The sequence below is a fragment of the Gambusia affinis genome, linkage group LG20 (assembly GCF_019740435.1).
Source record: "Gambusia affinis linkage group LG20, SWU_Gaff_1.0, whole genome shotgun sequence".
Classification (NCBI taxonomy): Eukaryota; Metazoa; Chordata; class Actinopteri; order Cyprinodontiformes; family Poeciliidae; genus Gambusia; species Gambusia affinis.
This window is the reverse complement of record NC_057887.1, coordinates 16,038,973-16,060,594: the sequence shown is the minus strand read 5'-3', so window position 1 is coordinate 16,060,594 and position 21,622 is coordinate 16,038,973. Positions and strand designations below refer to the sequence as shown.

The window sequence follows — 21,622 nt, the reverse complement described above, 5'->3', positions numbered from 1 at the left end:
CTTTCTAAATACAGATGAATTGCAATGTGGTGCCTCACTGTGAGAAGAAGCCACATATGATTACATTGTGCAGAAATAAGGTCTCAGAGAATGAAATAGCTACTTGTTTAAGAGAGTCTTAATGGCTAAAACTAAAGGATCAGTTACATATATTTCTGATTTTTAATTTAGATTGGTGACATATCAGTCATTATATTCACAAATGTTCAGTTTAATTGGTACAGAAAGGGAAGGACTTTGTTTAAACAGACATGTAAACGTGAAGTAAAAAGCAGAAATTAAAGAGTAAATAAACACAGTAACCAACCAATAAAGTAAACACAACTACAAAAAGAAGGATGTGAAGAAAAATGAGCTCTGGAAGGCTTACAGAGGAACACACAGAGTAGGTATGGCCATTTTAATCTGTTTTCTTTTCAACGCCCTCCAGCGCATGGAGGAAGTTGAATGTGATGTTGTAAAAAATGAATAAAAGGTAAATTCATTTTTGGGAAACAGTCTCACATTATGAAATAGCTTTACAAAACTGGTGCCATAATTGCTCAGACATTTCTATAAAATAAAGGTAACAAAGTTTATTTTTTGTATTATTTCTTTACTCTTTTGGGTTGATGAGGGTGTCCAGAAACATAATCCTGTTTATTTGGCTGCACAGTGCAGCAGTTTTTAAGCCCTGTTGCCGTAGAGAAGGAGGGCAGTCAGTTCAAGTTGCAGGAGGGACATTCTGTCTGTAAGAAATTTGCACATTCTCCTTGTGAATGCATGGCCTCTCTCTGGGTACTCTGGCTTTCACCCTTTATCCACGTCACATGAGTGTACCTCACAGTGTCCTGATTCAACTTTCTGCTGGAGACAGGACAGAAAGTTGAGAAGAGCACCATCTTCATGTTTCCTGTGTGAATAGGAAGAAAAATACTAATTTTCTCTTAGCCATTGTGCAAAAAGGGAAAGACAAGAATGCATGACATTCAATGAAAGGCAGAGGTGAGAAAATAACCTGCCTCTTTTGGTCTTCAGACTATAAATACAGGAATACTTCAGTGTGAAGCTATTTTCTTCTTAACAACAAATGCTTAAACTAACTGGCAGATGATGTTTTATTATTACTATTATTATTATTATTATTATTATTATTATTATTATTATTATTATTATTATTATTATTATTATTAATAGTAGTTGTTGCACAATTAATGATTAAGCAGTGTGTTTTTCGCAGGTTCTTTTATTCTCTGAACGCTGTTAACACAGACAAGAGCGACAGTGAGCGCCTCCGCTGACCAGCCGTCACTTTGCTAAATTGCCGTTGGCTCGCTGAGTCAGGAGTGCTCACCGTGCTCTATGCGCCAACTGGTGGCGAACTGCTGTAACTGCAGTTTAATGCATCTCAGTTCAAGTAGAAGTGCAGCTTAGTATAGACAATAGAAGTCTTTAAATAAAGTTAAAAAAATAAAGGGAGGTGTAATTATTTTTAATGTCCATTCTGTCACATAGTATTGCCTGAACACACAGTCAGGAAGAAAGGTAAAGAAAAAAGCAAAATAAACAAAAATTTCCAACCAAGTTAAACTCCAGTATCACCACTGTCCTAAATATGCACTTTAATCTTTCTCTCCTACTTCTTAAACTACACTTGTTAATATTGTTGAATACAAATGCCCTTTTTCAGTCATAAATATGCAGGCTGCAAATTTGTAAGAGAATGACACCATAATCTGGGATCTTTCCCAAATATTGTCATTAATAGGTTGTCATTTTGAATGTGCTGTTTTGCTTTACATGGCCTTCTGTTTTCATTGCTAAAGAGCAAATATGTGCACATGAACATCCCAAAGTACAAAGATCATTATTCCCTGCTGAGAGGCAGCCTGCTAGCGTTGCTTCTGTGAAGATGTAGGCGGATGCTTGCAAGCTGAAAACCAGTGGTGTTCATCAGATGAGAGACTGTAAACCATTTGTTCAAAGACCACATGAGGGCAGTAACGTATGCAATAAGAGGGATTTCTGGAGCCTCATAAAAGATAAATTCATTTAAAAAAAATTTACTAAGCAAATATGTAATTTTTCCATGCAACAGAGTTATTTACTACTATGGGTTGAAAAGATTTTTGTTGCTAGGGAGGTTTGTGTTGACACACACGGTATGAAGATATTTGTTGTTTCTAACAGGTTATCTTCCAGGACTGGCCTCCATTTACTAAACTTCAATCCTTTGCGGAAGAAAAGCATCCCACCTTCATACTTCACTAGCAAAATAGCATATTCAGAAAATGCAGGTACTTTCCCACAACAGATTTCCATTTTAAATGTAGACCAAAAATGTACATTTCTCTTCTTCCACATTTTTACGGTGCCCTCTACATGATTTGAGGCAGTAAACGAGACTTGTCATAGCTTACTTCCTTCTTGCCAAACTTTTATAAAGGGCAGATTTGTGGCGCAAAGAAATACTAGTTGTTCTGGCAATGGACTCCCCAACCTAAGCTGTGGATCTCTGCAGCTCATCCAGGCGCTACCATAGAATAATACCCATCAGACCAAGTATTTGCACACTGAACAAAATGTTCACTGTTGGCTTAATTTAAATCTATAAAAATCCCCTGTCCCTGACATATGTGACTGACAGGATCAGAATGAGTGAATTAGCTAGAATAGACATCTTTTCTCACTTTTACAGACACTTTTAAAGCATCCAATGTTCTTCTAGCTCATGTAAATATACATTTGAAAAAAAAATAAAAAAACAAGAATCACTGTCTCCCAAATTTCTACTCTAAATGTGTTCGATAAGCAAAGTTGGCAGGCTAAATGGATCCCTTAAAGTTATGCAGCCATTTTTATCCTTTCTAATTGAATCCACACATAGATTAAATATTCATTGTTCTCTTAACACTGTTAAAAAGGATCCAGTCTTGAGGGACATCCTGTAGCTTTGAAACGCTCCAGAATCTTCATCAGCTTCATGGTGACTTTACCTGCTTGCCATTTGCCACTTGACTCATCGTCATGATGAAAATATTTTTAGCAAAGCTTTCAGTGTCCGGATAGGCCAATGACAGTGAGACCAGATTCATAAAGGAAAGCTCCTGGATGTGAATTCAGCTGCTATAAATATCTTTCGTCAAACTAATTTATCCTGTAATGGCGCCAAACTGACAGATGCAAAAAGTTCTGATTGAAGTATCACCGCCAGCAAGTTAAAAGCAAATATTCTAACAAAGAAACAAAAATGTAATGTAAAGTATTGCCTCCAGATGGCTTTGTCATGCTCCTAATTAATTTGGCTGCTAAATCCGCTGCAGGGACTCTTGTTGGGATGCAACACCCGATTATATAAGATCCTTCACTCATATCTGTTTCCAGGAACTCTTTTAATGGAAAACACAGCACAAGAACACCAATTATAGTCATATTTTGTCAACTGTTATGCAATAAGAGAGCAGGAGCTTTTTTTAAAATTTCAGTGCAAGTGAAAATCTCTAAAACTCAGTATTGCCATTAGGGGTTGTTCTTTTCTGGCCTAGAATTTAACTCTGATTGTGCTGACAAACCTTAAAGAGCAGATAATTTTTATAGAAAAGTTTTGTTTTAGCTAGATTGTGTTGAATATATTTATGGGCCAACATTATGTCATGTTTCAACAGAAATGACTTGGTCATTTGGTGTACAATAGCTACTGGAGTTTCATATAAAATGGCCTGGTAAGATGGGCTCACTTGCTCAGTATTTCAAAGTTATGCATTTAAATGTCACATTATGTTGTAGAAATGCACATTTTTAAATAATGTTAACTTTAAAACCCAATCAAGCCTCTAGAAAATTTTAGAATTTGGACGTCTGCACAACATTTTGTATTTATATATCTTATAAAGGGTTTTGTAAAACTAAGTAAAGTTCTCAATATGGTTTAAGTTGTGTGTTTGGTGGTTTCAGGGTGTCAAGCAATTCAAGCAAGATTTCTAGCAGAATGGAAATGTTAGACAAATAAATTAAATTTAAGCCTAGATCTAACTCAGAATCTACAGCAATATGTTCTCTCTCAAATATGACTGTTTTTATAACATGACAAGAGTGTGTATACTTTACTAACGCACTGTTTCACTACGATGTGGTTCTGTTATGAATTCAGGGCACTAAGTGGACAATCTGCAGTGTGAAAATGTCACAGTCTGATGACATTTGGTGCGTTATGGAAATATAAACCACTTTTTGTGTTTAATTCAGGAACAGCCTCTGGATGTGAAAAATTAAACAAATGGCAATTTTTCACAACTAATTGAATTATGAGAGCAGTCGAGCATGGACCAGACTTTTAATTGCTTCCTCTTTTTGAAGGTTTGACAGTGTGGTAAGGTTCAGAGCTTAGCATGACCACACACTGTTTGCCTGAATTCAGTAATCGCGCTTCTCATTCCTCATTCTTGTAATAAATTTAATATAAAATGCCTTGCAAATTGAGTGAATTAAATAATTCCTTGTTCTCTTTTACAAAACAGCTCAGATTCTTTTAGCAGTATTTGTTCAGGGTTGTTGTCCTGCTGGAAAGCAAACCTCCACCTATGCAGACGCAAGTCTTGAACAACTTCTTCTATTTTTTTATTTTTATGAAATTGCCCTGATTTTAGCTTCATCCATTTTCCCGATCATCGATGACCAAACTTCGCTTTCCATGTTGAAGAGAACAATCCCCACAGCATGATGCTGCCACCACCACATTTCACAATGGGGGATTGTATCTTTAAGGTGAAATGTTAGTTTTCCTCCACACACTGCATGTCACATGCTGTGAAAAACACTTCAATCCCGGCGCTTTATTTTCTTGTGTCACCTAAATGATTCGTGGCAGGATGCAGACATGCATATGGTTTCATTCTTGCATTCTTCCAAATTTAATTTGAGTGCATGACGAATAATTGTCTTGTCAACAGACCATGAGTTGAGTGGAGTTTACAGGGGGTGGACTTGGTCCACTTCCCAAAATTCCCTATAAAAGACATTGAAGTTTGTGACTGTAGTCTGAAGGGTATGAATACTTTAGCAAGGCTACATTTGCCACTGAGAAAAACCGACCCAGAAAAAATGCCATGTACCAGTTTCTGCTACTATTTATCCAAGTATACATGTCCTTCATGTTGTTTATCGTTCCTTCTTGCATTCAGTGAGGATAAATTATATAATTATGTTCTTCTCCGTCGTATCGTTCATAGTTTTGCACAACTGCATGTAGAAAACGGCCCCCCTCTGTGTTTATTGTTAACTCATTCCTCTCCTCCCTACTTCCTTCTTCCCTCTGTCTCTCTTTCTCTCTCCTCCTCCACTACTCTCAGTTTTCTTTCTTTCCTTTTGCTCACTCCGGTCCCATCCTCCTCTTGCTCTCTCTCTCCCCCCACTCCTGCACATCTCTGTCACACAATTGCAGACTCGCAGCGGCTCTCCCCCCTGAGCATCATCTCCACCATCGGAGATCCTCCTTGTGTCTGTGTTCTGCCGGGTGGACGCACGCCCCACAGTCACCATTTCTGCCCCGGAGAGCTCCAGGCTGGCAGCGCAGCCCCTTCCCAGGCTGAGCATCGGGCGGAAGACCCTGGTGGCAGCTGCAGTGGGGGTCATGCTGGTCCTGGTCCTGGTGGTCCTCATCCCTGTGCTCGTCAGCTCTGTGGGTGCTGGTGGCACAGATGACAGCGCGAGCCACTATGAGATGTTGGGTACCTGCCGGATGGTGTGCGACCCCTTCCCCAGCACGGGCACCACAGGAACGGGGATCCACACGGACACATCAACCAGTGGCTTCCTGGTGAACAATGAGGAAGACCTAAGCGATCACAGCATCGGCCCTTCACTGCCTACATACAGCACAAACGGCCAACAGGGAAAACCAGGACGTCTGGGCAAACCTGGACCTCCAGGACCTCCTGGAGAACCGGGTCCACCGGGCCCAAGGGGGCCACCGGGGGACAGCGGAGACATAGTTCGGACGGGGATCCTCGGAGCGGTTAGCACAACCACCTACAACACCACTCCTCGAGTGGCGTTTTACGCAGGACTGCGAAACCCCCAAGAAGGCTATGACATTTTGCGATTCGATGATGTGGTGACTAACATCGGGGGGAACTACGAGGGCGCGACGGGCAAGTTCACCTGTAAGATTCCAGGGACCTACTTTTTCATCTACAACGTGTTGATGAGAGGAGGAGACGGCACCAGTATGTGGGCTGACCTGATCAAAAACAATCAGGTGGGTGATGCTTTTGACACACGTTCTGTGAAATGGCAAAGGTGTAGCTTCTTCTTCAAAACCACAAGGATCCATTTTTACCACATAGTTAATTAATCATCATCTATTGACGGTAAAAAAATAAATAAATATTTCTTGTTTTTTCATGCTCAGAAACATGACTGTCACAAATTCAACATTTAATTTCCCTTTGTGATCAATAAAGTATTTCTGAATTGAATTGACTTGAATAACTGAGTGAAAAATGTAACATTTGCCTCATAATTTAACATTTGCTTTTCCAATTTACTTAAAATAACTGTCCTTGGTATCTTAATCTCTTTTATGGATATATATTTACTCATTCAGCTTTTCTCTTCTTCCCTCTATTGAACTGCAGTATAGAACAACGAAAGAAATCATTAAATTCCTCAGCATCTCAATATTTTTGAGTATCTTTAATTATCTAAAATATCCCAAACTTTCTATTTTTAGTGACATCTATGGACCCTCTAATCAACATTATCCCATTTAGATTGTAGCTCCATAACTTCACCTGTAGATCTTTATGTTGTGGACTTATAAATATGGTAACTGTAAGTATTAGTTTAACTAATCTGCAAAAACAATTGGTGCCAAGAATAAATAGTAAGTTAAGTGCTATTTTAATGCAGCAATATTTAGGATTGTACAAGTGTTTTTTTACAACAATAAACACAATAATGGTCAAAATTTCAGGTTAAGGTGTAACCAGTGATGCATGATGCTTACTTCGACTAACAAATTAATGATTAAAATGTTTAATTTGCCAGTTATTACTTGTTAATTCATATTCCAAAGTTCCTTGAACAGCCCTTTCTGCTTTGTCTCACCTGGAGATCTGTTAGGTATGTGCACAGATTCCTCAATGTCTTGTTACTTGAGCATCTTTCCTTTCAGTATAAAAACAAAAATGCTTTTTTTTTCACTGCCTTTACAACCATAAAGCATGTTCCAGAATAATATATTCATAGTAACAGTCAAAATGTCAGTGAAAATCAGTGGTGGTTTTTTGATATGGGTGATGTGGCTCACTGCCCAGGGCACTATTCCATCAGGGGCGAAAGTAGTACTTGCAATAAAGAAAAATACTTGTCTGTCAGTTGAGTCTCGATTGTGTTTTCTGTTGCTTATTTGCAGGTCTGGTAAAGGAGAGTTGTTCACCACCCAGTATTATGTGTATTGTGTAAGAACTATGCAAAAACACAGCCACAAGTGGCTGATAATGCTGAAATTGATATTTCACTCATAGAGCACTAAGGAATCTAGATTATATTTGAGGTTCTCTAGTAAAATGTAAGATCGCTTGAGTTTTCTGACTTGACCTGAATGTTCTGTGCTGAAGCGAGGGTATCTAAGACAAAGTCTGAGATTTAAGAAATATTTCTTTTTTACTTTGGTAAAACAAAACCATACAGAATGGGCCAAATCCGGCCAAAAGCAGCTGAAATCTGTGAATAATGGAGACCTGCTTTAAAAATGCTTAGCTGCCTATTTTAATAGCTTAAACACTAAGTATATGTAAATATGGATTAATACAGACAATGGAAACCGTTTTGGCATTATCACAGAAGCTAACATCTGCAGTTTGCCTTATTTCCACTCTTGGGGTTACAGCCAGTCACTGTCAAGGAAATGAACGGTGCTCCTGGATTGGCTGCTTTGCAAAGGCCAGCCAGCAGCATGTCAAGTAGCATCGTGCCAAGTTGTTCAAACTTCTCAAACTGCATTTTCTTACAACTATTTTGGATGGTTTACAAACAATTTGCAAATAGGCAGATTTTCTGCAAGTAATTTGATGTCATGAGTGCACAAATACTGGATCCATTTTACACTATGACATTCATATAAAATAATGTCTTTTGAATAGCCGCCCCTCCGCAGTGATGAGTATGCAGGGAACGGTTCAAATCATTGAATCCATACAACCACAGAGTGATGACCTCGCTTAGGGAAAGATGCAAACAGTTTCCAGGAAGTCTTAATTGGGCATTCATGTGTGCAATGATTTCCGACTTGTCTGGTGTTAAAGTCTGGTGTAATGACAATCCACACTGGCATGCTGCCAGATTGTATTTCTATGGATTTTTGCACATCATATGATGATGTACACATTGACATGAGTGGAGGGAGTGCAGCGCTATCTCTGCTGAGCACACATCAGAAAACAGCCCGGGGTTGTGGCTAGTTCAAAGCGGTTGCCCTTTAAAATACAACAAGCTTTGTGGAGTCTTGGTGTGCCAGCACGCGTTATCAGGCTGGCTGTCGGGCCAAAACGTTTGATTATTGATTCATGATATTTGCTAAATTCACGGGTGATTTTGTAATGTCCTAAATGGCTGCGGGGGATGACACCAACCAAACAACATGTTCATCTGAGCCTCGGCACTTGTAAACATCTCATCCAGGCTGCATCAGACTGAACAGGGAGTGGACACAATAACATTCCAGATATTCTTAAAGTGTCTTGTTTATGACAGTAATAATTTTTGTAGAACATCTTAGTCATTCTACAACATAGCTTTGCAGTTGTTGCTGCTAAATAGAAAAATGAAGATAGAGCGGACGGAACAAGCCTTCTGCTGTCAAATGGGATCACATCAGTTTCAAGGTGTTCCTGTTTTTCTCCTTAAGGAGGAGAATATTATAAGACATGAAACAAAAGCAGCTCCTAATAAATAAATCTTTTCTCCACGCTGAGAGACATGTCACAAATGCTGTTGTATGGCTGTCACGTTGGTTTATTTTTCACTGTGTTCTTTTACTGTGGGCTTGATTGCATTAAAATTGTTTTGGGAGATAATCTTAGTAGAATAAGAGCAGTCCTTGCGAGAGCAAACACAACCAGATTAGTGCCCATCAGGAGATACTTTATTCAATTACTTGTCTGATCTTAACATATCATTTTGTTATTTGACCTAGAAAAGACACCTTTCTGTAATAATTAATCACAATGAAACAAAAGAAGTGACTCTCCATCAGAGCATCATCTGATTTAAATAAGAAATGTCACATCCGCACGTCTCCGTGGTGAGACTGAGCACAGAAAACTGGGTGTAGCACTCGAACCACTAATTTTTCAAATATTTTTATCTTGGTATTTGGAGGACAACAAAGCTAATGTTTTTCAAGTTAATGAGTTATTCCTAAAAAATGCTTACCCAAATAAATATATCAGATATGACTACTCTTGCTTTTGTGGAGAAAAGTGACACATTTAAAAACCCAAGCACAAAATTCAATGTCATCAAAAGATATTGAAGTTTGCAATTTGCAACAATCTTGATTTCCTGTGTAAATATATGACAACTGAAAATGTGACAAGGGTTTAAAGTTTCATTGCTTTTGCATGAGCCACTAAGACTTTTTTTCACAGTGAAGTTGTTTAAGGAGTTTAAAAGAAAACATTATCGTTGGTCCCTATTGAACTAGCCACAAGTTTTAGCCTACAGGACACACTAATCTGAATATACGTTAAACCAAGACGCTAAGAAAATTATCCACTGAAGGTAAGATGTTGACTGCGCATAACCTTCAACAATCTTAAACTATTCCTTTTTAAGTCTTTGCATTCAGTCTGAGTGACTTAGACAGGTAAAGTTATACATATTAACTCACTGTAGCATGTGTGATTGTTGACTTCATAAGAAGTCTTATTTGAATGTTGCCACAAGCAACACAGACAAATGTAAAAAAAAAAAGAAAAGAAAAGAAAAACGCCAAAAACTTTAGACTGGGGTGAAGGTTCACCTAGTTAACCTAAACATGAAACCAGAGCTGAAATAAATTGGTTTCGATCAAAGCAGACCTATGTATTACAATGGCCTAGTCAAAGCCCAGATTGAGAATGAGACATAAGACTTGAAAATTAGTGTCCGCAGAGATTTTCCATCTAATCTGACCGAGTTTGACCTATTCTGAGAACGAGCATGGCCAAAAATGTCAATCTGTTGTGTAAAACTGATAAAAGTATCTCCCAGACGACCTACAGCTATCAGTGGGACTAAACAAATATGTATTCCACGTTTAAAGTTTTTATATGTCAAAAATTCCTCCCACTTTTTTATTAAAAAAGATTCAACAGGTGTAAATACTATTGCAAGCCAATCTATTTATTGAGAGATTACAGCAACATTATACAATATCTCTGTGTCAATGGTAGATATTGTGGAACACAGTATAATCAGCTTAGGACGCCTAAAATTCATCATCAAGCCGTCATCTGTCCTGCAGCTTTCCATCTCAAATTGTGCACATCTCTTCACAACTCCATTAGAGGATAATGTTTTTATTTTTGGTTCGGCTAACCTGTCGTCACAATCTTTGTAGGCACACGGATTAAACTTTTATGGATGGCACAGTAAAGCTGGAGTAAAGCCTCAGAGGGGATCTGTCTTCCAGCAGCTGCATGCTAAGGAACTTACCCCGAGACAGGCGAGCAGATTTGGGGATGATGCTCCCAAGCCAACACCCTCCGTAATTACCCTGTGTTGACAAAATGACACTTACGTGTGGCAAAACGTGGCAATTTCTAGCGTTTCATCCTACAAAATGAGGACATAAGAGTGGAAGATGAGGGGAAGGGATAGTATGTACTGACTTTGTTCCTCACAGGCAGACTGACTCAAGCTTGACCCGTTTGGCTGAGTCATAATATAAAAAACAAGATATTCACCAGAGGGGACACACACGCAAAGTCAAACTTCTTAATTCAGGCTTTACTTTTCTACAAGAGTTCTTGTAATGACATTAAACCTTATCACTTCAAGGATAAACTGTTGAAAAAAATTGTTGATTCTTAGTTTCCCTTCAGGTCTATTTATTTACTGGCAGCATTTTCTTTCTATTTCTTCCCACATTTCTTCTGGTTTTGCATTTTCCCCACACAGATGTCCTTTAGATCATCAAGCAAATATAATTAATATCAGACAAAGGTAAACTGAGGAAATACAGAGAGGCAGTTTTCAAATGATTTCATCATTTATTAAAGGAAAATAGCTACCAAAACTAACATCGGCCAACACATGAAAGAATAATTGGCCTCTGAGCCTAATAACTGGTTGTGCCAGCCTTATGCCATCAAGCGTTTGCAATAGTTGGCAATGAAACTTCAGCCCACGCTTCTTTTTAGGAAATGTCTTAATTCAGTCACATTTAAAGGGTTTAAGAGGATGAATGGCCTGTTTAAGGTCACAGCATCTCATCTGGATCTGAAACTGCAGGATGTAACTTTGGTACAAATATGTTTTTTCCATAATTGTCAAAACTGTCACCATAGTGTGATAATGTAGTATGAGACAGATGAGCTGTGAAGAAATGAAGCTCTTCCTCCACCTCCTAGAGGTATATTAGAATGTAAAGAAATGCTCGTGGTCAAAAACAACCAATCAGAGCCAGGAGGAAGGACCATCGATATCAATGTTGATTGTGTATGTGCTGCTCAATGTGCTAACAGCTTAACAATTAGCATAACTTCGTAAGTTAATGTATCATCTATTGTAACTAATTGTTATAGTTGATGGTACATGCTTCCACCCTCCATGACTGGCTTGTGGAATCATGTTCTTTTCCTGAAATGCTGTGGTAATTTTAGACGTAACAGGAAAGAAAAAACACAGAATTCTCTTCTCTAACCTCCTATTGCGTTTCTCTGTGTTTACTATTCCAGGTCAGAGCCAGTGCTATTGCCCAAGACCAAGACCAGAGTTATGACTATGCCAGCAACAGTGTCATACTTCATCTGGATGCAGGTGATGAGGTTTTCATCAAACTGGATGGGGGCAAAGCTCATGGGGGCAACAGTAACAAATACAGCACCTTCTCGGGGTTCATCCTCTACGCCGACTGACGACCGGGCAGAACAAAAGGCTTGGAGGTGAAAGGTCCCAGCCGCAGACATTTACTTCCTGACTTCCACTTGGCATTCTTGCAGTGAGGTTAATGTCACAGTCACCGCTCCAACAGTCTTTAAAGTGATGTAGTGATGATGCACGCTGCAGTTTTGTAGTTTTCGCTAATCTCTTAATCTGTTTCAATAAAACACGAATACATACTGGGTGCCTATGCTGCTAACATTATGGACATGTGTCATGCGGTAGCAACTGTGACAGCACAGAGAGGCCATGCCATCATTCCTCAGCTGTCATGTCAAATTCAAGTCTGGAAATCCCACAGTGGCGGAGGCCTCAGTGTTAGTAAATGTGCTCTCTGGGTTTATGTTATGGTTATGTCTTTGCTTTCACATGCTGTCTGTGTGATAAGATGTTTCCCATCAGTGGAGGAGGAGTTCTGCCTCAAGAAATTTGTCAAAACTTTGGATGTAAGAATGAGATTATGATGTCTGAATGCCAGAGTGTAAGAAAAGGTTTCAATGTGATGATTTGAAAAGGAGTGTCATATATTTGACCTACATTACATAACCTACGGCATATATCGGCAACTCTGATGAAGATGTAGAAAAGGTCTTGAAATAATTCTTCAGTAGAATAAGTTTCACAAAAAACGGCTAAAGGTTTTCTTTACTTACTTTATGTATTTATTGCAACTTTAGATAAATAATTTTTAGCCTTAGTTCAGTTTTCATGCTCTCTTGTCTTTTCCATTCTGAAGAAGGCCTTCATGTCATATATTTTTACTGGAAGTCATGGACCAAAATTCAAAAACTATAACTGCAAGCAAGGAGTTATAGTCAATCCTGCTTTAGCAAGTCTAGCCCTGTCCATATTCTTGTGGCCGAACGTCTTGGCATAAACTGTGTCTTACTCAGATCAACATATTCGTCACTGTCTAAGAAAAAAACCCTAAAAGTCTCTTAAACCACATATATATGCCAAACTGGATTGTGCGGGTGTTTTATTAGATGCTAAGTCGCTAAGTGCTAATCAGCCCAGGATTAATGTGCTTGGTTAATAAGCACTTCAATATGTAGAGTTATAGCGTACACAAATGGAAGCACAAATCGTAAAGATACTCAACAGTTTTTATTGTAAAGCTCACAGAACAATATCTGTTGAAACTCATCGCAAAGAGATCCAAAAACATATGTTAGCTTAAATTATAATCTCCTAAAAAGAAGAGTGACGTGTTTCAAAATAGTGTTACAGCTTTTCTGATACTCCGGTTAAGTCAAGACAAGCTACACTCTCCAACATCCTATTGTAAGCTTTTCAATATAAGACAAGTTTATTTTAAGGCTATTGACACATCTTTACCAGGAGAGCCAATCAAAGTGGAGGGTGCTGTATGTTATATTTGGCATATTGTATAAAATGTAAATTCAATATTGACTCTGTATCTCAATACAGACAAAGCATTATCAACCTTGTACATTTTATTGTGTTTCTAAAAAAAAAACAATGTATTGATTGATGACTGTGATTTTATTATTTCATGTGCAGGTTTATCAGTGCATGCAAAGTCAAAATGTTTTGTTTCCATAAAATGATAAATGATGATTTAAAACTATTTTAAAAAGCTAGACGTGGCCATTATTTCCTGCTTTTACTCACAAACTTCAATTAAAAGAACAACTTTTTTAGCATTTACCAACATTATACACAGTTAGTGTCACTCTTCTCATCAGGTTCACTGATCCGCCACTCTGATCTCCTCATTAAACTGTGAAACAAGCCTTTAGTCCTTCAAATGTTACACAAAAAAAGAATCTCAGCAGCACAGCAAGAGGCAATCAACAAGGAGGACATCACAGCTTTGTTAAATGCCAAATGAAGCGGGGGATTATTGTGATTTACAATCAAAGATGATATGTTGGTTTTGCTCTTTTAATGGGTGTGGATGTGGCGAGATACGACAGGAGCAAGTTAGGAGACGGGTGTTCGGACAGATCACAACAAAGCTTAGATCTGCGCTGAAAAGTGATGGGGGGGATTAGACTCTGCTGTGACTGCAACACAACTGTCAGAGACCAGAAAGTATCTCTAGGGCATGAACTGTTGAAACTGTCCGTTTTATCAAGAGCTTCTTTGACAATATATAATTCTTTGGACACAATTCACCTTTGACATGGGCCACCAAACTGTCCCTTATCCAGTTTGAAGCACAAACTTAAAAGTTCAAAAGTAAAAAGTTAGGGACTTTCTTAGATATGGAAGCAAAGGATTAATTCAGTGCAAGATCCCCACAATGACTTCTACTGTCTTGCCTGTTATCTTTTTAACTGCTGTGTGCATTAAAAGCCAGAACACCCTCTGGTCTAAAGCCTGTCTTAAGACAGCAAAATATTCCTCCAGACACAATTAAGACTGAAGTTTTGTGCATAGGCAGAGGTCAACAGAGCCACATGGCCGTATAGAATGCCAGGCCAGCACAGGCTGTTTTCTTCTTGCAGGGTGTATGAGCACATCGTCACATTAGAGATGTCACAACGTCAAAGACAAATGCCCCCGGTGGTGGGAGAAGCCGAGCTCTCGCTGCAGAGACCCCAGGATGCAGCAGATTTTCTTGAAGTCCTTGAGTGACATGAGTGCAAGTGTATCAACAGCCTGCAAATATTAAACATTTCAAGCAATTTTTGTCTGAATAATCATCAGCAAAACACAGGTTCTGTCTTCTTTCTGATAGCAACCGAGTGGCTGCTTCAGTTTGATAAATGAAAATAGCTTTAGAAACAAGACAGAGATTTACAGAAATGGTTTCCCTCCTGCATTTTTTCTGTTTTTGGATCACTTATGATTCCTTTCATTAAGGGTAAATACGAGAAGAAAAGTGGCTAATGTAAAAAAGTGGTAGTAAACATTTAGTACTTTTGATAATCAGTCTTTCATACTGCAATGGAGGGACTTTTTGGCACACTCTTCTTTGCAGAATTGTTTTAATTCAATTTCATTGTAGGGCTTCAAAACATGAAAAACCCCTCAAAGAATCTCAACTGGATTCAAATCCTAACTTTGACTAGACCAGTTCATTTAGTTGTTTTTTTTGTTTTTTTTCCGGTTATTTAGAGGAGGGTTTGGTGGAATCTTTGAATCACTGACTGCTGCAAAACCCAAGTACGTATCATGATTTTCTAATAGAGCAAAATTCATGGTTCCATCATTTATGACAAGTCGTTCAGAACTTTGTGTACAATGTTCTGATAGCGTCACTGAAAAGCAAAAACAGGAGAAATTTGGAGAAGCTGGTCCCAAAGTCGCCTCTTGGGAGACCTTTGGGTAGGTTTGAAATCTAACGCATTGATCGCAACAAGATACAGATTTAAGCTTTCTTCTGGAAGGTGCAGTAAGCTTCTTTTTATTTACACTCTTTCACAGAGCTTTGCAGATATTTGAAGAATTTCATCTGGATCTATTTCCATAGCACGTAAGCCGGGGGATTTGCCATATTAAGTCTCGGCAGTGGACTTAACATAGGTAATCTTAGGTTTATGCAAAAGCCACAGGAAGAACATTTTGAGTTATTCATTTACACACACTGCCTTGCAAGGAAACAGAGACAGCTCCAGTCTGACATTTGCAGGGGCAGAGTTGTTGAGGCGTGAGTCTTATCAGGCTACTGCAGAGACGCGCGTGGACCCTTGCAGAGACGCGCGTGCGAGTGTGTGGGGTCAACGCTGTCCGTGTGCACTCCTTCATGTCTCCATAGAGACGGGACTCGGCCTCCCATGAAAAGTCTGAAGTGACGTTAATGAGCCCTTGCTGTTGTTATCTTGAGTATTCCTACTTAACTCACCGGGGGAGATCCGAGTCAGAGATAGATGTTTTAACTGTCAGGCCAAATTGCCCCTCATGCCAATGCAAGCTTCCTACGACAAAAAGAGCGAGCCACCTTCCCACACTCTTCAATGGCTTTTTTGGTGTGGGCATGCAATCGTGACATCTGTTTCTTACTATGGGTTTCACACAATCTACATTTTCTCCTACTTATTCAATATGACACAGTGCTAAAGCTCAAAACAGCACAACACAAACACTCTACACATGCCAGACTTAGTTAGAGGCTGTGCTTTGGATGCAACGAAAAAGCTGGTTATTTTACGGTCACAGGTGGGTCATAAAAAGGCAAAACATGTCAATGAGAATCAAACCTTTGGAACAAAGTCTCCATTTAGTGAGTCTATCCACCTGTGTGACAAAAAAAAAAAAAACCTTCTCAGCACCTTTTTGAAGTCGATAGCCACTGACGTAGAACAGAATCTTCCCTGCTGTACCGCCGTCTCGTTCAGATGTGTCATCTCAAGGGTCACCACAAGCCCGAGTGTATCACCTTGGATCCTAAAAATAAACGGTAAGTGTTAACGTACACTGCAGCTGAACTCTTTCCTCAGGCAGCCCTAAGATCTGTGCACCAGGAAGCCTCTTGCACTTATGCAAGATGAAGTTTGCAAACATGAGAGGGGACAAGAGTGACCAGAGGACCTACAGTGCTTTGCAAAAACGTCACGATTCAGCCCCAAACTTTAGCATGAATGCAAAAAATAAGTATGAAGTTGAAGGGAGCGGATGCATGTTTGTAAAACAAATCTGAAAATTGTGGCCTCATTTGTGTTTAGATCCCCATTACTCAAAGACCGCTTAGTAAAATCCAATCTTTTGGATACAGTGCTTAATTCATCAAATAAAGAGCACATCACACTGTGAACCTAAGACATTGTTGGAGGATTCAAAACAGAGGCAGAGCAGGTGATTCAGAAAAGATTAAACTGATCTGCTTCTCAGATCTGACTCTGCAAGAAAGTTAGGACGATGAGTGATAGGCAAGGCAATCAGAAGGTAACATTAAAACAAGGAGAAAAGATTTACCCGGGTCATTTTCCGAACTTTCTTCTTCCAGGACTTTGTTTGGCTGGAATACTTGGCAGAGAGAAAGAGAGGAAAGTCTTCGTTTATTGGAAATTGTTTTAGCGGGATTGTACAGAGAAAAAGACTCTATATGACGGTAATTAAGAGCGGTGAAGCCACGGAGAGGAAAAACTCCAGTAGCCATGTAAGCTTGTTTACACTCAGCACTACAGCGGTCAGATTTTACCATGAAAAAGCAAATGATCACTTTGTCCACAGCCCTTAAATCTGTAGTCAACTAAACAGGCTAAGTCAGCAACTGAGATGAGAGATGAGGCAGAACAAATTCAATATCACAATTTAGAAGACTGATCAGATGAAACCAAATTTTAAAAAGAAAAAGTAATGCTAAACATTACCCTGAACTTACCTTTCTCACTGTGAGGTGTGTGCTGCCACCATCCAGTGTGATTGAACTTCAGGTAATTAGCAAAGATCTGTTGGACAGGTAGAGATACAATCCCCCAGGTTTTAGGCACATGCGACTCTATAAAGTCACAAATTTTGACAAACATAAACCGATTTCCTTCAGCTTTACAACTACCCACCACTCCGTGACAGTTTATAACATAAGAACTCGGTAAAACACTTTGGTGTTTGTGGCTGTAACATGACAAAATGGGAGAACGTTTCAAGGAAGTACAAAAAAAGGCTTAAAAAGAAGAAAAAGAAGCAAAAAGGTTTGTGATCAGCTCAGCATCAGTTACAGCTGTAATTACAGGGTATTCAACGGGTCATGGCGGCCCTAATCACAGCTGCTCACAGCAGCTCCCGCTTCGCTGCCCACTTCAGATGGTGCCTCAGGCAGCAAGATCCTAAAAGTGAAGCTCTGAACATGTAATTCCACCCCGGATCTGATTAAAGCTACAAACAAGCCCAGCTAATATTTTGAGAAGATTGCCTTTACAATGAGGCCATAAACCATTTTTGAATGCTTGAAATCTTCAATAATTTTTAGTTGTAATTTAATGCTCTTCCAGCCATGGTCTTTGGATTATTTTGAACCTTTCAGTGGCATTCTGGTTTTCTATTTTGTTAGATTAACTCTAGACTTCGAAGTGGAGTAGTCTTTGTTTTCAAAATTATAATCTGACTATTTTAGGATAATGGCTTCTTCCTTGCAAGGTGGTCACGTAGAAGACTTTTTGTATATTGACAATCTCTTAGGAGATTAAGTCAGCATCAACAGACCTATTGCTTCCCTCTGCGGTTGCATGGAAAAGCATGGACTTAAGTTTGGTCTTGAAGTTTATTACAAGTTTTCAAAAAACAAAAATCGATGAAAGGCAGCATATTTGATGACTACAGGGGTAAATAATTTCAAATTATGTTGTATCTGTTTAGGTTTTGCATTGTCTTCTTTCATTTTATGTTTCTGCTTAGTAATTTATATATAAGAAGTTCGATGATTTAGGATCTGTATATATTGCAATGATTTATGAATAGTAGTTATGTTCATCATGATGTGTCTTCATGTACCTTTAAAGTCAAGTAATTTAATTTCTGTTTTTGAAATATGGATAGCAAGTTATTTGAATAATAAAAAAATCTATTAAATCTTTCCTATGATGGCGCACCAGAAAGTACTGTACTGAAGGTGCTATGTAAATATTATTTTCTATTTTACACAGTTACATGAATTTAAAACCTTTTTAAAAAAAACTTCTTTACATTTTTCTTTAACAAAGCATTTTGCTTACAAGAATCCAAAAAAAGAAATATCATCATCCGGCTCAGTATGGGATCTGCTTTGGGACCTCAGTGTGTTTAGAATAAACAGAGAACACAACATTTGATGCTCCAAAAGCTGATGTTACCTGATGCATGTGCAGCGCAAAAGGTGGAGATGCACTGAATTAATCACCTTGCATTATGGCAGAGGCACGGCTGCATGTGTGCACACATTACCCCGTGTCCCCTGAGCTCCTTGGGAGAACGTGACATCGTGCAGCGATCTCCCCTCCCTCTCCTATCCGTGATCAGGCTTGATAAGGGCCCTGTCCACTGTGTCAGTGACTCAATACCAACGGCCTTGTTCCCTCATGTTCCTGACTGAGCCGGGCTAACGCGTGCGGACAGGTTGAGTCATGTTGCTGGAGATGCTCCGCTGGCGTGTTGCCTGTCTCTTCACCTCACCACGGCCTCGTGGATGCAGCCTGACATTAGACTATGGAAGTGCTGCGAGTGTCCCTTTCCCCAGTATGACACTAGATGCCAGAGTTCAGGAGCACTGCAGTTGCTGCAGTTTCTCAGGCTAGTTTATTCTACTTGTTGGTGTCGAGCTGCATTTGGGGCTTTTGCGTGAAGGGAGAGGATGCACATGTTTTGTAATTTCTTCTTGTTTCTAACTGCTCTAGATAATCTAAAGAAAATTAAACTGCCTAAAAATACAACGATTCTTCAAGGAATTGAAACGTGAAGCTCAACTAATAAGATGCTTTCATCGTTGTCACAGTGAACGGTGAAAACAGATGCAGCTTCTGAAAGGTTGTCTTCCTACATTGCTTTATTTAACTCAATCCATAATTTCTGGCAGGTTTTCCTGCCCGTGCTGAAGAAAAGAATCCCTCAGCATAATGTGACCTCCGCCATGTTTCCTCATGAGGTGGGAAGTTTTGAAGTTGTGCCACAGCTTTTCCACCATCTGAACATTGAACAGTCCTTGTGAGATTTTCAAAATGTGGATACTGTTTTAGTACCTAATCCTGCTTCAAGTTAATAAAATCAAATTACGACACACTAATATCTATTCTTATAAAGTAGAAAAGCATGGAAACAACTGACATATGTTTTAAATATTTCACATTTGTCCATTTTTTGTATTCAGGCTTGTGACTGATATATTTCTGTCTTTTTCTTCCATTAACTTTTCTGATGACGCCTTTAAATTAAACTGTTTTAGTTTATTTCACCATTTTGACCAGAGCTTCCTGCAAGAAGAGATGATGTAACTGAAGGCTTTATTTGTGATATACACTGCTCCATCTGAATTTCCACAGCAGTGTTAGTTGGAAAATAATTTCAGTGGTCCAGCGTATAATTACTAAAGGCAAGAACTACATCTTCCTCCTACAATCATTGTGGACAGTACAGTTCTAATTCTGATCAAATTTACATTAATTAAAGTGAAAACCACTGGGTACTTGCTTCATATGTCTAAGAGAAAAGTCTTAGTTAAATAAATAAGTCTAATAATCCTGGAGGTGATTATTAGACTTAATAATGTCCAAAAACAATTACAGCTGTGCCTCATCTAAAGTTAGTAACTGAATAATTACTGAATTTATGGCATCGGCATGATTGTAGATTAACTCACTCAGTGATCCTCTACCACACAGTATCACAGTATGTCCCTGTTCCAGCATTACTGATGCAAATGGTTGGATTTAATCCTCAGCATGCCACCAAGTGCTGCACAAGCCTGTTAATCACCCATTCTTCCAGTCCATCACACCACCACTCATGCAGGGCCATGGGTATTTGACGGCAGACGTTAATCTACCCGTATAATAAAACCGCAACTAGAACAGAATTTCTAAAGTTTGATAAAACTGATCAGTGATAAAAAAGCTTTTGTTTGTTTTAAAGGTCTTTTAAAAGAGCAGGTTAGTTTCCTTACATCTGACACCTCCACCAATACAAATTTTAGTTATTTCTGCCACTATTTACTCAGTAATAAAACAGAATATTTTCTAAAATAAGAGCTAAATCACTGGTGGTGTCACTATGACGGATTCTGAAAACATACAATCCTCTGGACCATTGGAGTATTGTCTAAAACCTAACCTCCTAAATCAGGATCCAAAGTCAAAATACACCTTACAAACACTTCAGTTAGATCATGCTGTAGCAATTAGATAATGTACAAAGCTACACTCCGTTATTGTTTGGCAGTAATATAAGCATGAGAGATGATGAAAACCCACTCAGACAAGAGATTACAAAATGTTGACACCGCATGGCGCCATAGGCCAACTCTGAACGTGACGGTGACATTATGCAAGCATTTACCCCCTGCCATTAGTAAATTATTTGGTTTGTTCCTAGAAAAGACCCATTACAGACTCTAAAGCAGCGGGACATCCTTTACACTGTGATACAATGGATCTTTGAAGTTTTCTCCTCCTCTTAGCTTAACGCCTTCAGAATTAAACCCACTTTACATTCAGACCAAAGCATCACCGCCCATCTTTCCCTAAAGCAGTCACACTTGCTGGTGCATAAATATAGTCTGCTTTTCACACCGTTTCTGGTCTTTGTCTGATCAAGAGACGGATGAGCAGCTGTCTGCTTGCTGAACCAAGTAAATCACTAGGATCAGGATGTTTTACTGTGTGCTGTTCTGTTCAGAATAACAGTAGTTTGTTTAAAAAAAAAGTGGATAAAACTCAACGTGCTTGTAATAGCTTTTATTTCCATACCTGGAAATTTTTAAGTTTACTCTAAGGAGAACATGATGAAAAATTGATCTGATTTGTTCTTGCTATGTTGAAAGTAAATCTACATTTTTCCTCTAAAGCACCAAAATTTACTGAATCAACTGAACAGTTCTTAAAGATCTAACTTTTGTTTG

The 21,622-nt window shown here is 38.9% G+C and overlaps 1 protein-coding gene and 1 long non-coding RNA gene across 2 annotated transcripts; one reads left to right on the top strand and one right to left on the bottom strand.

The window, feature by feature from the left end:
- Nucleotides 1-371: 371 nt before the first annotated feature.
- On the bottom strand, nucleotides 372-18,973 carry LOC122822725. The gene is made up of 4 exons (XR_006369216.1): nucleotides 17,420-18,973; nucleotides 17,011-17,061; nucleotides 16,368-16,482; nucleotides 372-892 (listed from the first exon to the last, which is right to left on the bottom strand). It is a non-coding gene; the product is annotated as an uncharacterized LOC122822725 (long non-coding RNA).
- Nucleotides 5,394-16,453, top strand: LOC122822723 (C1q-related factor-like). Its single transcript, XM_044101583.1, has 2 exons — nucleotides 5,394-6,235; nucleotides 11,922-16,453. The coding sequence occupies exons 1-2, from the start codon at nucleotides 5,609-5,611 to the stop codon at nucleotides 12,099-12,101; spliced, it is 807 nt and encodes a 268-aa protein (XP_043957518.1). The 5' UTR covers nucleotides 5,394-5,608; the 3' UTR covers nucleotides 12,102-16,453.
- Nucleotides 18,974-21,622: the final 2,649 nt, after the last annotated feature.